Here is a 17482-nt window from a genome sequence, read left to right as displayed (position 1 = left end):
AGCAACGGGCACAACGTCCCCCCGCGCGTGCTGCCGCGCCGCTCCGATTGGCTGCTCGGGGCCGGCCCCGCCCCTCTTAAATACCTGTCGCTCCGTGACAGGCCGTCCCCGGAGTTCCTGTTAGAGGGGCGCTACCGGCGGGGACTGGCCCTTCCCCTCGCCTTCTTATGGGAGCCCCGCCCTCCCCCTGTAACTCCTCCCGCTCCGGTGGGGCGGCAATGTCAAACCTCCCGCTCGGGAGGGAGGAAGGGAGGCCCCGATCCGCTCGGGTCCCGTCCGCGGCCCCTCCCCTGCAGAGCCCCCTCCGCCCCGTCGCTCTGCTCCTGGGAGCCGCGCGCGCGCCCGCCGCCTTCAGCCCCGCCCCTTCGCCCCCAGGCCCCGCCCCCCGGGCTCGCCCGCGCCGCGTTCCCGCCCGCGGCGGGGGATGGGGACGGTGACGGCGGTAGGAGGCAGAGTCCGGGTGCGCCAGGAGGCGGCGGGCAGTCCGTGAGGAGCGCCGAGAGGGAACGGGCGGGCTCCGCCTCTCGCCGAGCCTCCCTCCCCCTGCCCTTCCTCCCTCTCTCCCCTCCCCTCCTCCGCCTCCTCCCCGCACGCGCCGGGCGGAGGGAGAGGCTGCGAGGGAGCCCCGGGTACAACATGGCGGAGCACTCGGCCCCCGACCACAAGCACAGACCCGCCGCCAACTCCGCGGCGCCGCTCCACAGCCGCGCCGGGGCCGCCGGCGGCCTGTCGGGGGGCCTGTCGCAGCCGGCGGGCTGGCAGTCGCTGCTCTCCTTCACCATCCTCTTCCTGGCCTGGCTGGCCGGGTTCAGCTCCCGGCTCTTCGCCGTCATCCGCTTCGAGAGCATCATCCACGAGTTCGACCCCTGGTGAGTCCCCACCGCCGCCGCCGCCGGACAGGACGGGGCGGCGGGAAAGCAGCGCGCCATGAGCGGGGCGGGGGGACACCCGCACCTTCCCCCCGCCGTGGGCCCCCCCGCCCCACGCTCCGCCAAGTTGCGCCCTGCGGAGGGAGCCGAGAGCCACGGCCGGGCTGGGAGCCGGGGAGGGAGGACGGAAGGAAGGCGCTGCGGATGGGACACGCTGTGGCAGGTCGGAGGGAGTGTGAGGGGTCGGCGCCGCGGGGCGGGAGAAGGGAAGCGGTGCTGGGCGCTTGGGTGTCCCCGGCGGCGGAGACCGCGGGAACGGGGAGGCGGCAGTTCCCCCGGATCCCTTGGAGTTGCGGCAGGACTCTCCGAGGGGCGCGGGGAAAGTTGTGGCGCTGTCAGGGAATCGGGAGCCGGGCGGGAATCGGGGGTTGGTGGCGAAGCAGTTGTGCCAGACGTGACCCGCGTCCCGGTCGTGGTCCTGCTGTCGCGGCGCCGGTCCCAGATGTGCTGTGCGGCTTCCCGGAGTGATCTTTCCTACAGTCCTCGTCGGCCGGGGAGGGAGGAGGGTGAGGAATGCACTGCAGGAAGTAATCTTCATAAAAGTGACTTGAGGGATTAGAGCGAAATGGGTGACATTGATTTACTGCCAGGTGTTTCGAAGCTGCGTTTCTGAGCCCAAGGACTTTTGCTCTTTCCTACACATCTTAATTTTCCCAAAGATTGCTTTCCCTCCTGTAGAAGCCGTCTGTTCTTTTTCCCTGTTGGAGGGGACTGAAACCATTTTATGTATGAGATCAGGAAATGCTGCGCTCGTTCCTTGCAGCAAGGCGAAGTGAAAGATGACGAGACTTGTGGGGCAGGTTTTTTTTTTTCAGTGCAAAAACGTGACAATGAATTTTTATACTAGTGGCTACTTCATCCTGGGAATCTGTGGGGTTTTTAGAACTTTAAGTAGGATAAGCGCCAAATGACTTTAGAATAATGAATTCTCAGGTTTTAATTTAAAATTTTATATCTTGGGTGTTAATTGCACGAAGGAAGGAGATGCTTCGTTTTGCAATGCACGGTAGATATTCTGTATTAAGATTAATCTGAAATTGTTGCTGAAATTTGTTGCTGAAATTTGTTGCTGTACTTCTCTGCAAAGCACGCACTCCACTTTCATAGTTTCAAAAGCACAACTTCCTCTTTTCTAGCTAGCTTTTTCCCCCTCGTTTCTCCCCCCCCTCCAATGTAATCCATTCACAAATCATGGCTCAGAATAGTCGATGGAGAACAAGGAATTGCTTTGTTTTTAAATGCTGTCTGAAGGAATAAAGCTTTGTGATGTGAAAGCCAAGTATCTCAAAATATCTTCAAACTGTCAAGTAATTGCCGATGATTTAAGTGTTTTTCTGCAAACACAAATGAATAGAAGCAATGCAAACTTTCAATTAATGAAGTTAACAACGGGGGGAGCATAAGTTAAACACATCTACAATGAGACTGTGAACCTGAGGTTGTATCCTGTGCACTGGTTCTCAGGCTCTTCTGTCTAAATTTAAGCATAAAGGCTTTCCTTTCTATCATAGAGGAAACTTTTAAGCATGCAACCTACATTTTTGTGCAACTTTATCAGATTTTTATAGTCAAGGCTCATCCTTGTTGGATGAATGGAAATTTTACAGTGTTGAGTTGCGTAACTTTAGTTATTAAGCCCTGAAGGACACTAAAATGGTGCTATGGGAGTTAAGTTCGTAGTCATGATACGGCTGTAAAGATAAACTCCTGGTTTAAAGCAATGTGTAAATTGATGCAAAGTCATCTTCCTGAGTACACAAACAGAAGGCATTGCTGCCCGTGCTGTTCTATGTACCTTTGTTAATTAGAGAATAGATGAAGTTGACAAAACTCATTGATTTTAATGCAGGTCTGTGAGAAGCAGTTGAAATGTCAAGAATCATGCCAGTGTTGTGTTGCTGCATGCCAGAAATGGTAGAGGCAAATGCACTTAAGTTAATTAGTAGGAAAGCAAACCTAAAATGGTAGAAACTGAGGGAAAACAAAGGGCTTTCTCAATTGCAGCAGCGTTATTGGTGGAAAGAGTAAAAAATGATGTTGCTCTCTTAAATAGTGTCAAGTAGCTAGGTAGGAATGGTTTTTCATAGTTGGAAGGATCTTACAAGTCTGAATGTAATGTGGGAAAGGAGCTTATGAAAACAGATTAAAAGCAGTGCTCTATTTTCATTTTTTAGCCGCTTCTTCAGCAGCTTCTCCAGGTAAACTAGATTTTCCTTTTTTTTCTTTTTTCTTTTTTTTTTTTTTTCTCCAGGTCGGTGGCTGTAGTCTTTCCTGGTAGAAAAGTTCCATATTTTTCTCAATTTCTTTGGCTTTTTCTGTCAAGCTTGCATAGGATATCTTGCAATGTGTTGATAAGTCAATCACCTATTCTCTAGTATTCATTTTGTGATCCAAAAGGATCACAAAAGGGGAAGCTGAGGTATATCTAATAAAATGAGGAGCATTAGGCAAATCATTTATTCTTTTGAGTGGAAAAATATTGTTGCCTCTAAGGTGTAGAAAGCTTTCCCATTTACTTAAGCATCACTTTTCTGGTATGGACATATGAAACAGGATGTCTAGGGTGGGAAGAAGGGCAGGATTGGATTTTCTACATATTAATTGAATCAAATACAACTTTTTTTATTTTCCTAACATCCCTTTCAAGCTGCCCTTCAGACAATAAAATTAAGGTTTGATTTGGGATGGAGGGAAGGTTTGCTTGTTTTATAAAATCAGCCACTGAGACTCGCTCAGGTTGGCATCTCTTCCAGAAATGACCCAAATGTAGTACTATAGGCCAAGGCAGTAGAGAGAGGACAGTGTTTGGTTTTGATCTTCGTTAAAATATAAAACATTCTTCCTGTGCAAGGAAGAAACAAACTGGTTTTGAGGTCACTGTGCTGTCACTTAAGAGCTTGTGACCTTTCATCATCACCAGGATTACTGGGGTTTTTTTCACACTCTTTCACACTCTTTCGTGTAATATGCCACTTTATTTCGTTTTATTTCTCATGTCTTGTTTACTTTCATACTTGAGCTGGTCCAAGGACTTTTTGGCAGCTTCTAGGTCAGGTGAGCTGATACAAGAAGTCGGGCAGCACTGACATTAAGCTGTGCCATTGACAGGCCAAGAACTTGAAACATGGATAGTGATGGTACATTGGAATGGACAGGTTTCGTGTCTGAAATTTGATTCATCTGTTGTGTGGTTTGGCAGCTGGGTGGACCAAGAACTTAATTTCTGTATTACGTACACACAAGTGCGCAGTGAAAGTTTTTCATGAAAGTACAACAGCGAACTCAGTTGTCAAGTGAGAGCATTCCTTCTGTCAGATGCTGCCTTACATGCCAGCATGGCTTCTGAACCAAGGCAACCAAAATTATGGAACACCAACAGGGGCTACTTTCCATTTGCTGGTTTTCTAAAGTACAGCTCCAGCATGCCCATATGCTATTTCATTTGGCTGCTTGTATCATGTATATGTATATAGAATAATCTATATGTGTAGTATATGTAGAAGGTATATATATCTAGCGGGACTGTTGCATTCTGGTACTGCTACTAACTGAAATTGTAACAACTTTTGGTACATCAGTAGTCTTCAGAGAGTGCTGTCAAAATAGCAGCATTCATTCTGTTTGCACAGTTCTTACCATTAAGTCACACGTGTGAGAACTGTATCTGAATCATTAATCATATCCCATGACGTTAGATCTAACTTCTGTCTTTCCCTGAGAATTTTAACATCTTGCTAAAAGCCAGATTAATATCAGATACCATAGTGAAAGCTTTCTTAAGCTGGAATGCAGAAGCTGGTATGTCTGAGCATGAGACCATCTCTGTACCAGTTTGCATGTGCAGGATGGCACACACCAGTGAGGCCTTTGTCAGGTACATGTGCCTACTTATTCCTGCCGGGAATGTTGTCTCCTACTGCCCTGCCAGTTCCTGACAGCACTACCTCAATCTCGTACACATCTTTGCCTCTTCCAAACCAGCAACATTGATCGCTCAAACCACCAGCTATCTACCTGCCATTAGGGTGACCATTGTTTATTGTACCTCACTGAGGTCATAATTGTGCTGGTGGCAAGTACGGGTTTTACATATGAAAGCAATGCACTTTCTCGTCACTGATACCATCGTCTACCGTTAGTGGGCTTTGCTGAATGGGGAGGAACTGGTGAAAATAAACATAAGGTCAGTGTCATTGCTTGTATTTCAGAGGCAGATAGGTTAAAGGAAGTTGAGATTTTTATCTGAGGCACTGTCAAAAAGACAGGTTTTGCTGCATTCAAACCATGTTTGCCAGATGGATTCTTGAGCTGTTATGAACTTCTTCCATTAATGAAAATATAATTTAACACCTATAAATATGACATGAAAGCTTTATTAAAATACAAAGTGTGACTCAAGTGAACATTAGAAGTGGTATATGGAATTGATCGATCACTGGAGGTTGTGTAAATGTGCTGTTTTAGTTGGGAGAGAGTGAGGTTGCGGGATTATGTTGTAGTTAGCTGATCTGATGGTTGCCTTCTGTAGTAGTTCTTTGTCACCCACTGGGCAGTCCTGCTTTTTTCTTTGTGCTTGCTATAAAGAAGTCATAGTAAGTTGATTCAATGAGGTAAACTTCAAAATACTGTAACATTTTAGTTCCCTAAGCCTGTTCACCACCAGTTTTTCATATTACAGTTTAGTCTCTTATTTTTAAGGAAGCATATGAACATTGGGAAGGAATGTAAATAGTGACTGACTTTAGAGGGTAACCTGGGATTCAGTGATAGAGTGAAGAAATGTATACATATGAAAACAGAGCCTGTTAAGACACTGGAGCAACAGGAATGATGAAAGAAGAGGTGAATGAGGGTGGTTAAGCTGGTATTCATAAGGAGAGGGAGAAAAATCATGTAAAGATGATAGTGTTGATAATCTCAATTAACAGTGCCCACCCAGGTAATTCATCTGGCCATGGCTTACCTGCGAATGGCTCTTCTTGCTGGGTAAACAGACAGCAGATTGTACAAAAAACGTGTTCTTGAGGGGTGGCAGCCATTTTTGTCTCCAAACTGCTGTCTTGCTGGAGCTTTCAGCCCATCCCAGTCTTGTTGAAGGGGAGGGAGTATATGAATGTGGATCTGTTTAGGAAATATTTCCCACAGATTTTAAGATTGTTTTCCAAAACAATTCCTTTTGTTTATAATCTTAGACAGCTTCCAGACCTCAGGAAAGTGATTCCAATCCAGTTTGAATATAATAACTTTGAATTGATTTTGAGATGTTGCAAATGTCATGAGATTAATATTAAAAACTTGCTATACTGTCTTCATTCATAACTTTTTTGGTTTTATGAAATAAGTACTCTATTACTATTTTTGGAATATTTTTTTTAAAGATTACATTCTTACTGTTAACATTTGAATGATGGAAGTTTTTCAAGCTCTAGTAGTACTAATAATTTTAGCAGAATTTCAGGTAGCTCAAACTAGTTTCTGCCATTTTATTTTAGTAGGAAAAATATTCTAGCATAGTCTCTAAATCTGATTCAGCAGGGCCTGTGTGTTCATGGAAGGAAAGGTTAGAGATGTGAGAATAGTCTGCCAGGTTTCACCACCCCACCACCACCCACCCTTTAATGAGGAAGACCCAGATCAGACATCTTTTTTGATCACTTATTGCAGTATGACATGGATTGAGAAACTGTATTAGCACAGGTTAGTCTAGCTTTTGGGGTTTCCAGATTGTAAGATATTGTTTAGCTACTTGGAGGGAGCTGTTTTGTAGCCAAGTAAATTTTTCTATGAGGTTGATATGGCATTAACAGTCAAGATGATGTGCAGTTGACTGTATCAAACTTCTCTACTGCTTGTGAAATTGGTAAATATTAGAAATTTAATGGAAGGAGGATAATCTGGAAAAAGAACATTGGACAGAGTTGGAGGCACAGCTGAGACTGCTTTGTGAGTGGGGAGACCTCCGGCTAGATTTGTTCAGTTAGATTGATGCAGCTGAAAAGCAGTTCACTGTGTGGCCTCATAAAATAGCAGTCATGTAAGAATCAAACCTCTGCTCTACTATTGTCTTCTGTCATCTTTATTTAGCAAGTAGTGTTTCTTTCCTCACTTGCACAACTTGTAATTGGGGTGAAAACCTCATCAGATTTCATGTGGGTGCAGTAATGGGGTTATGCATGACAGGTAGGAGAGGCAGTACTCATAAAACACATGCAGAGTATGGTTGAGTATAGACTATCCCTAGTCTCTGTGCAGTCTTCTTTTGGAAAACATAAGAGGTGAGACAGAATGCTTGCAAAGTGTTGACCCTTTTATTGATTTATGGATAGTAGTGTGAAACATGAAAAGGAAAAGGTATCCGAATGTTTTATGTTGGCTGCGTCAACCGAACCATCAAGTTTAGCTTTTAATGCCATGATTCTTTTTTTTAATGGTCTTCAGCAAACACTCACAAACTCTTGACTGACTAGTGCAAATGCTACAATGAAAATCCTTGAATGGACTTTTTTTGGCAGATATCTTGTTATTTGAACAGCTTAGTATGTTCTGGTTTTAAAACGGAAATTTGATTTGATTACATAGGGTTAGGGTGGTTTATAAAGGTTACCTTTTGCTTCCTAACATGACTCTCTAATAGTCTCTTTTTTTGGCAGCCTATAATCCTAATACTCGTGTTTTTAAATCTGTCTCATGTTGAACTGATGGGGGAAGGGGAGAATAAAAATTTTGCCCAGTACAGTTATCAGGAAAATTCAAAATCCTTTAGGAACTAATAGGTTTTGAGTGGGTTGGGGCTAGACTGAGGTTAGGGAGGTGTCGTTGCTGTTCCACAAGAATCTCTTCTGATTTAGTCAGGTTATTTTCCATTTAATGTCTGTCTGTGTATGTGTTGTAGACTTTCCTCCTTAATTTTTGAAAATTCCACTCTTGCAAGCCCTTTGAGGTATATTTGTAGTGACATTTAGGGCTGATCCTGAGGGCTTCTTTCTACTTAGCAAAGCCATTAGAGTGGCTGCTTTTGGAGCCTTTGGAGCCTGGACCTTGTAGCAGCATGTGTGGTGATGTTTTTATTATTATTAACTCTTTTAGCAGAACTTTTTCTAGCCATCAGTCTTACTACTTGCTTGGAGAACGAAGTAAACTTAGGACAAGTCTTGCTATTAGTCTTTTTATAGTATGTCCAACAGGTAGACTTCATTTCCGGCCCCAGAGCTGAGCAGTTTGTGGTCTTCATCCAAGCTGTTACTGGGAATCAAACTGAAGTGTTGTTAATGTGTCTGGGCTTGAGAGGTACTGTGACATTGACCCTAATGCTGCACCACACCTTACATAAGTTGAAGCAGCCCGAGGAATGAATTTAAGGACATAGATACAAACAAAATAGATCAGCTTCTGTATTTTGCAACTTAGTGCTGCTTTCCCAGGGTAAAAGCTCCTTTGGCATACAGAGAATTAAATGTTTCCTATACTTCAAAAGTTCTTGCTGTTATGTGTGGCAGTATTCCTGTGCTTTAGGAAAAGAAATGGTCTGTTTTAAACAAAGAATAACTGAGTGTTTTTACATGAGTGCTTCTAAGAGCAGAAAGTGGTATTTAAAATGTCTGTCTGCTATAGGACACCGAAGTCCGGTATCATATGCTACTTTTTTAAGAGCCTATCTAACATTAATAACTGGGGTATGTGGACTGTAATGGTAATTACTTCCAGGTGTTACAATGCTCATCATATAATTTTCTATGGCAGTGAATTTATATGGGTTATGTTAGTTTGTTAGGTAAAGAGCACGTTCAAGTTCTCTTCAGCTGCTAATCCATGAAGAATTGCAAAACACCTTTTCAAAACTTCTCTCACTTAAACAAGCAAAATCCTTGGGGAAACTACATTGCAGTGGAGGATGTGAGTTTGACTTGATTATTGATTTTCGGAGGTGTTTTTAGTGGGATTGCTGTTATCTTCTAGACTGTTTAATACAGTATTATTTACATTTATGTAAAATAACGACTCACTGTATACATTGCCACTGTCTGTCCTGTTGTTTTAATATGGATTTTGCAGAAGGGAAAAATAGCATGTAATTATGTGATTTTAAACTGTTTTAGCACGTGTAGCTGGGCAGCCTACATTTTTTTGTGGGTTCTGCATTCTCTTTTTGTGACTATTATACATAAATGGTAGCCAACTTCTTTAAATCCAAAAAGTAGAGCTTTATTAATTTTTATTCCTATTTTCCCAATAGATGGATATGTTAACAAAATCTGGGTATGGAAACTACCTCTTTGAGGATGCAGCTGATTGGGAGGAATACTTGTGGAATACAATATGTGTGTGCTATAGACAGAGGATTTGAAAATACAGCAATACATTTTCTTGATGCAGAAGCAAAACAACAAATCAAGCCTTCTTGTCTGGAATACTTTTCTATATTTATCCATTTTTTATAACTTTTTTTAGTAATCTATTGCATATATTGAATGTGTTTCCTTCTTATTCTAAACTTATCCCAAGCAGCATTCAGAAAGTCAGTTAAGTAACTTAGAATTTCATAAATATTGTTTGAAATATTTATCTTGTAAAAGGCAGCTTCATCTTCATGGCTGAAATATTTGAGGTTGATCATTTGAGTATTAAAGGTCTTTAAAATGTCTTTAATTCATTCTCTGGCAATAGATAAAACGCCTTAAAGTTGCAATTCTTCTAATTTAGAAGGTCAGCAAAACAAAATCGGAGCTTTGGCGTTGTATCGATGTTAACAATGTAAGTAAATGGGCGTCTCTTTGGCTCACTTTACTGTAGAACAAGAACCATGAAAGCCAATGCAGTGTTTGAGTTTTCCAAGAAGTTGTGCAATGCTGCTGTGTTTTGACTATTTTATTCGTACTCAGGTTACGAGAACGATTTATCTAATGTCAGATGTCTGAAGTAACATTTGAAAAACTATTGCATGTGTCTCATAATTCATTTTACCCTGTAACAGTTTTAATCTTTCATTTGCCAAATAGAAAATGGATTATGGCACTGGAGAGACTACCTTAAATATTTGCAACGGTGTCTTAATTTGTGATATCTCAGGTAATCTACTGATAACAAATGTAATTATTTTCCTATGGCTAAACATGTTTAGGAGCCAAGGAATTTTTAGTGCTTTAATTTTGTATTCTACCACTGCTTCACCAACGCTCGCCCCACCCTCCCACAGTAAAGCCCAATTTTTGCTTGGCAGAAGACTGGATGACATGTTTTGTGTGAAATACGTCATGCTTGTAATTGTTTCATCACTGTTTTATTTTCTAGCTTTTCCTTTTGTGAGTCAACTTCAGGGTCCTTTTTTCTTTATGCTTCCAATGCACTGTAGTTTCAACACAGTATACTTGGCTATGCTCATCATGGTTTTGCTTTGTGAGAGTATGTTCCATACGGTGCCATCTGCTGTCTTCTTTCAGGGCTACCTTCGAGCTGCAGAACAGCTTTAAATGTTAACTGAATGGTACTTTTACCTGGGAAGTTAAGCAATGTTGTCCTCTGTCTCATTATCTAATGTGCTGTGCTGGAGTACCCATGGGTATCATTTGTGCATTGGAAAACACATGGAAGATAATTCCACAGGTTCTTTCAAGAACCTCCAGAAAGCTGCTGTGGCTGATAAGATGGGTGTTCAGACTGTTTTGAGTAAAGACTACCTCTGAATATCTACAGTACAACAAGCTGCTGCTGAGCTTGTCTTCACCAGTATAAATTTGCCATATTTGCATCTAATCAAGTGAAGTGGTTCTCATGAATTTCCCATCATCTATTGGATGTTTCCTGGGATAGTTTTCTGCTGCATTAACAGGTTAAGGCAATTTGCAGAATTCTGGTAAGCGCAAGTGTCGGATCTGCAACTGCAAGCAGGGAGAGGAGAAACTCCCCTTTTCCAGTGGAAGAGAGCTATTGCATTGGCACATCTTGTACCCTGATCCTATCGCAAGTACCCATGAGTTCTCTGACCAGCAGGTCATGGGTGATTGAGGGGTGAACATACCAGTAGTTTCTGCTAAAGCTCTTTACTGTGCTGTAACTGTTCAAAAGTTTTACCATAAATAAGACTTAAATAGTTACATGGGATGTTTGGGATCTAGAGCTGAATCCCTTTTCTCAACAGGAAGGCTAACTCTAGTTTTCTAATTTAAATGCGCATTTGTGGAGAGAGTTGAGAGGGCATACAGTCTGGTGGGGATTGAAGCATGAAAGGTCCTGGAGCAGGCCAATTTAATTCCTGTCTGGAGAGCAAGGAGAGAGAAGATTTAGGATTGTGTGACCTAATAACTGTCTCTCGATAACTTCTGCTAGGCCCTTCCTGACAGCTCTCACACATCCTGTGCATTACACCACTTTCCAACCCCACCTGAAGTGCAACCTAACCTCTTGCTTTAGTATCCTTCTTCCCCCATTTTCATGGGCAACCAGGCATTCATTTTGCCTTACACTGTTTCATGTGGCAATAGGGAAGCAGGGAAAGGCATAGTACCTCAGGTCATTACTTATGATTAAATAAAATGGCATTAGAAATGAAACTCATCCTTTTGCTATTAGAAGACAGAGGAGGGCTGTAGCTTCCAAACTGTATATATCACTGTAGCAGGCTGGTCAAAGAGGTGATTTGGTTTTGAAAGGGCGTGTTCCTGGATGTGTGATAAAGGCAATGATGGGTGTAGTCTGTGAATATTTCTATAACAACAACTGTGACAGTTTCAAAGCATATGTGTGGAAACTGAGAGGAGAACTCATTGCAGTCTACAACTTTCTTATTAGGGGAAGTGGAGGAGCAGACACTGATCTCTTCTCTATGGTGACCAGGCAAAGGACCCAAGGGAATGGTCTGAAGTTGTGTAACGGGAGGTTTAGGTTGGATATTAGAAAAAGATACTTCACCCAGAGGATGTCTGGGCACTGGAACAGGCTCCTCAGGGAAGGGGTCACAGCACCGGGCCTGACAGAGTTCAAGAAGCATTTGTATGATACTCTCAGGCACAACTCTTGGGGATGGTCCTGTGCAGAGCTAAGGGTTGGACTCGATGATCCTTGTGGGTCACTTCCAGCTCAGCATATTCTGTAATTCTGTGTGTAACAAAGCCATAGTGCTGTCGACTCTCTTATATGGTTCTGAATCATGGGTCATCTACCGCCACCACCTGCATCTCCTAGAACGCTTCCATCAATGCTGTCTCTGTACAATCCTAAACATCCACTGGTCAGATTATGTGACCAATACATCTGTTCTAGAACAAGCAGTAGTCACAAGTATTGAGGCCATGTTGCTGAGAACACAGCTGCGATGGGCAGGGCATGCCTCAAGGATGAAGGACCACCGCCTCCCTAAGATCCTGCTTTATGGTGAACTTGTCACCGGCTGCCACATGAAAGGAGCCCCGAAGAAAAGATACAAGGACTCCCTGAAACAACATCTCAGCCTTGGCCATATTGATCACCATAACTGGTCTACTCTGGCCTCCAATCGGGAGGTCTGGAGACACACCATCTATAACGCAGCTGTCTCCTTTGAGAACACACGCAGGATCACTCTTGAGGAGAAAAGACAACGCAGAAAGAACCGTGTCTTGCAGAATATACCACCTAAGAAGTCTTTCTGCTGGGCCTTTTGCAATCGGACATGTCTATCTCGTATTGGCCTCGTTAGCCACCAATGTGCTTGTAACAAATGTGGATAGAGCCTTCCTAAATCTTCGTTTGCGAAGCCTAGCCATGATGATGAGCTCATCTTGAGTGTTCTACCACCTTGAGTGTTCCATTTTTAAGATCATTTCTAAGCTTGGATTGGATTTTACTAAAGTGACAAAGGAGCACAGTGAGATAGGTGAATAGCTACAATATAGTAATACAAAGCAATACTAGAAATTCCATCATGTAATGAGAAAATAAATATGTAACTTTAATTTCATATTGTACATGGCAGGAGTTTAATATTAATTATATATACTGTCTTAAATGCCGAGCACTGTAGTCATCACAGTACAGTTAATCTTTATCATTTCTGTGTGAATACCTGAAGAGCAAATAATGTTTTGTTATTGCATTTTTTGCGTTTCTTGTGCATAGTCTTTAAAGAAACTTTGGTAGCCATTAGGTACAGTTCTTAACTGGTTGAATGAAATTCAGTGAAAACTTAGTTTGTTTGGGTTTTTTTTAATTTAGAGTTACTTAAAACAGTATGAAAGATATAAAATAGAAGTAGTGGCTAGCTGATTTTAAATTCTGCTTGCCATACTTATTTGATAATAAGTCAGACACTGAAAGTGGATCAAGAATGCAAAATATCATGAGAAAAAAACTCCACACTGTGTATTGTAGGGAAGAATGAAGGCCATTTTCTGTTTTCAGCTACTTTCCTGGTCTTTATTTATTTTATTGGTGACATCCTATTCCCACATCAATTTTCTTCAGTGTGAGTGGATATATAGTCACTTTGCAAACAGCTGGAACTGTTTCTGCCCTCAGCTGGAGGCCAGCATCCCTTCTGTTGGACTGTATTAATAGATCATGTGGGTACTCTTAATCTGCTGCAGAGAAAAATCAGTTGAAATCGTTGAGATCGTAGAATCATTAGGTTGGAAAAGACCTCTACCATTGTTGAGTCCAGCCATTAACCCAACACTGCCAAGTCCAGCACTAAAACACGTCCCTAAGTGCCACATCTACACCTCTTTTAAATACTTCAAGGGTTAGTGAGTCAACCACTTCCCTGAGCAGCCTGTTCCAATGTTTAATAACCCTTTCAGTGAAGAAATCTTTTCATATACCTAATCTAAAACTCCCCTGGCGCAACTCAAGGCCATTTCCTCTTGTCCTATCATTTCTTACCTGGGAGAAGAGGCCAACTCCCCACCTCACTACAACCTTTTTTGCCAGGTAGTCATAGAGAGCATTAAGGTTCCCCATGAGCTTCCTTTTCTCCAGGCTAAACAACCTTCAGTTCCTTCAGCTGCTCCTTATCAGAGTTGTGCTCCAGACCCTTCACCAGCTCTGTTGCCCTTCTCTGATCATGCTCCAGCCCTTTCTTGCAGTGAAGGGCCCAAAACTGGACACAGGATTCGAGGTGTGACCTCACCAGTGCCATGTACAGGGGGACAATCACTGCCCTAGTCCTGCTGGCCACACTATTCCTCATACAAGCCAGGATGCCATTGACCTTCTTGGCCACCTGGGCACACTGCTGGCTCATGTTCAGCTGGCTGTTAAACAGCACCCTCAAGTCCTTTTCCACTGGGCAGCTTTCCAGCCACTCTTCCCCAAGCCTGTAGCACTGCATGGGGCTGCTGTGATCCAAGTGCAGGACCTGTCACTTCACCATGTTGAACATCATACAGTTGGCCTCGGCTCATTGATCCAGCCTGTCCACATCCCTCTCTAGAGTCTTCCTACCCTCCAGCAGTTCAACACTCCCACCCAACTTGGTGTCATCTGCAAACTGGCTGAGGGTGCACTCAATTCCCTCGTCCAGATCATCGATAAAGATATTAAACTGGGCTGGCCCCAACACTGATTCCTAAGGAACACCACTTTGGCTGGCTACCAACTGGCTGTAACTCCATTCACCACCACTCTCTGGGCTTGGCCATCCAACTAGTTTTTTACCCAACAAAGAGTGCACCTGTCCAGACCATGAGTAGCCAGTTTCTCCAGGAGAATGCTGTGGGAAACAGTGTCAAGGGCTTTATTAAATGAGTCCAGGTAGACAACATTCACAGCCATTCCCTCATCCACTAAGCAAGTCACCCTGTCACAGAAGAAGATCAGGTTGGGCAAGTGGGACCTGCCTTTTATAAACCCACCCTGACTGGGCCTGATCCCCTGATTGTCCTGTATTTGCTGCATGGTTTTGCTCTAGATGATCTGCTCCATAACCTTCCCTGGCACCGAGGTCAGCTGACAGGCCTGTAGTTCCCTGGATCCTCCTTCTGGCCTTTCTCATAGATGGGCATTACATTTGCTAACTTCCAGTCAACTGGGATCTCCCTATTTAGCCAGGACTGCTGGGTAATGATTGAAAGCAGCTTGGTGAGCACCTCTGCCAGCTTCCTCAGTACCCCTGGGTAGATCCCATGCAGCCTCATAGACTTGTGTGTGTTTCTAAGTGGTGTAGTAGGTTGCTGACAATTTCCCCTTGGATTATGGTGGCTTCTTTCTGCTCCCCATCTCAGTCTTCCGGCTCAGGGGGCTGGAACAACAGCTGGTGTTACTATTAAGGACTGAGGCAAAGAAAGCATTAGGCACCTCATCCTTTGTCAGTGCTTCCTCCCGGATGCAATAAAGGATGGAGGTTCTCCTTAGCCTTCCCTTTATTGCTGATGTATTTATAGAAGCATTTTTGTTGTCTTTTACGGCATCTCTGGAGTGGTTTGCTTTTTTAGCCGCGATTCAAGCTGATGCACACAGAAGTGGATTAGGAGTGCTCTGCGCTCCTTTTACCTAGCAAAGGTTAGTTGAAGGATAACTCCCATAGTTAAATTCGCGAGTGTGTAATTCAGTACAAGGCGTCCTAGAGTTGGGAATACTTTTTTTTCCCCTTACCACTGCACTTTGAGCTGTATTTGTGCCTTTTTCTTTTCAGCTTTATTTGATAATAATTTGATAATAATAAGGGCATAACTAGATCTGTCTCTAGGTCCCTGCAAACCCTGGTTGTACTGTTTGGTTTGTTCTGCAGGTAGCTCTATCTATATATGTACATACCCACAGGTAAAAATTTCCTGATCCCTGCAACATTCCTGGTGAATGCAATATTTGTGTCTGTTTGTGCCAAGTTACTGAAGGGTTAAGCAGAATTTGGACAGACATATTTAATTTAGATAAAATTAGGTCTTTAACCTGTCTGGTGTTAATCACTGGGCAGAAATTGTTCAAGTTAGACTGTCTGTTCTACTCTGATGATGCTTTGTATTATCCACTCTGAAACGTTAATTTTTATTTTCTCAGTAGTCATTGTAGTAAAAAGTCAGTAAGTCAGTATTGCAACAGATGGAGTTCAACAGGTGCTCTATGAGAGATCCAGCTTCTTGGACTAAACATGATCTACACACAGAAAGAATAATTGAAAGGAAGCATAGTCAGAAAATTCAGGCAACAGAGACCTGTAGGAGGAAGAATAGCAGGTGCATTCAGAAATGTACTAAAGGGGTGAAACGCTACCTTATTTTAACTTATTTAACTTGCTAAACTGACTTGGACGTGCAATCACAACACTGTAGATACTTTTAATTTCTGTGAGCTTAAAAAAACCTACATTGCCATAATTTATACAGAGTGGTTTGATATCTAATGTCTTATTCTGGCCGGACTTACTTTGTCATGCTACACAGGCTTTGTCTACTAACAGGCTCTTGGTTATTCAGGAGTGTACAAAATAATTTCTGCTAAAGCTCTTCTGCAGTGCTGTAAGTATTTAGATGTTCTGCCTGAAATAAGATTGTCACTGCTTAAATATCATCTGGGGATGATATATGCTGGGGATCTGGAGCCTTTTAAAGAGTCCTGTTTACTTTTTACTATGTCTTGTATTTTACAGGGTAGAAGCAGTCTGGCAGGCCACCTTGCATCCAGGCCCATTTCTTAAATTTCACATAATGGGAAGTGATTGCGAAGTTGGTTCAACTGCATTTTGATGTAGGTTGTACTTCCTCAGTTGCCACTGCATTGTAGCATATAGATGAACTTATTTATGTAATAGAGATGAAGGCTGTGCCACATACTCCCAAATAGTTAAAATGTAATTAAAGTACCTGTAATGAATAATAAATTTCCTTTATTTTACTCTGTGTTTTGGGCTATTAGAAGAATTAGTATTCTCTTCCACGCACGTATTGGATCTTGCTACAGGATAGCAGGTAGTATGTTTGAGATCAGTTTAATAAGAGTTGTTTAGATGTTACATGTTGCTTTTCTATTCTAGAAGACCATGAAAAAAGTGGCTTGGGAGCTAGCCATCCTCTGTTCCCAGTCACGTCTTGTGAAGCAGTCATTTCACTTCATTGATTTCTACTGTCAGATTTTTCACAGAAAAGATATTTTGCGTCTTAAAAGATAGTGTTCGGCTAATTGCCTTTTTAATTCCTTCCTGCCAACTAGATCCTCGTGTACGGGCCTTTAACTTAGAAGATCTTGAAGTTAAGCTGCCTCCATCATGTTAAAAACAAGTCTAGCACAAATCTATTTGATCTGGAAGAAATACCTGACTTGAACATTTTCTTTAATTCGATGCAAAACCTTCAGAGTTGCAAGATTCAAGGCAAATTGCCACAGAGTAGCCCAATAGCACTTAGAAAGAAACAGACTGTGGGGCCTTTTGAGTTTGTGGTAGTTTATACTGTACTGAGCAGAGACTTGATGCCTCTTGAGAAGCTGATGCTGTCAAAAGATAAAGACCCAATATTGCCATCCATATTGATGCTAGTTGTAGCGTAGTATCTGTTGTAAAGTGTATGTCTGGTAGAAAAGAAAATGAACATTCAGTTTTCCCCTGTAGCAATTTCAGATGGTTCTGTTTGCATCTTATCTTTGAAATC

At 42.8% G+C, this 17482-nt stretch overlaps 1 protein-coding gene across 1 annotated transcript in view; it reads left to right on the top strand.

Annotated features, from left to right (window-relative positions):
• Positions 1-402: 402 nt before the first annotated feature.
• STT3B (STT3 oligosaccharyltransferase complex catalytic subunit B) overlaps positions 403-17482 on the top strand; it is a 52711-nt gene continuing 35631 nt past the window's right edge. The window contains exon 1 of the mRNA XM_064672393.1: positions 403-869. Coding sequence (XP_064528463.1) covers positions 637-869 — 233 coding nt within the window. The 5' untranslated portion in view covers positions 403-636. The remainder of the gene's footprint in view (positions 870-17482) is intronic.

The sequence above is a fragment of the Pseudopipra pipra genome, chromosome 1 (genome assembly GCF_036250125.1).
Source record: "Pseudopipra pipra isolate bDixPip1 chromosome 1, bDixPip1.hap1, whole genome shotgun sequence".
Lineage (NCBI taxonomy): Eukaryota > Metazoa > Chordata > Aves > Passeriformes > Pipridae > Pseudopipra > Pseudopipra pipra.
The sequence above is the reverse complement of the archived record's forward strand: the minus strand, read 5'-3'. Positions and strand labels throughout refer to the sequence as shown.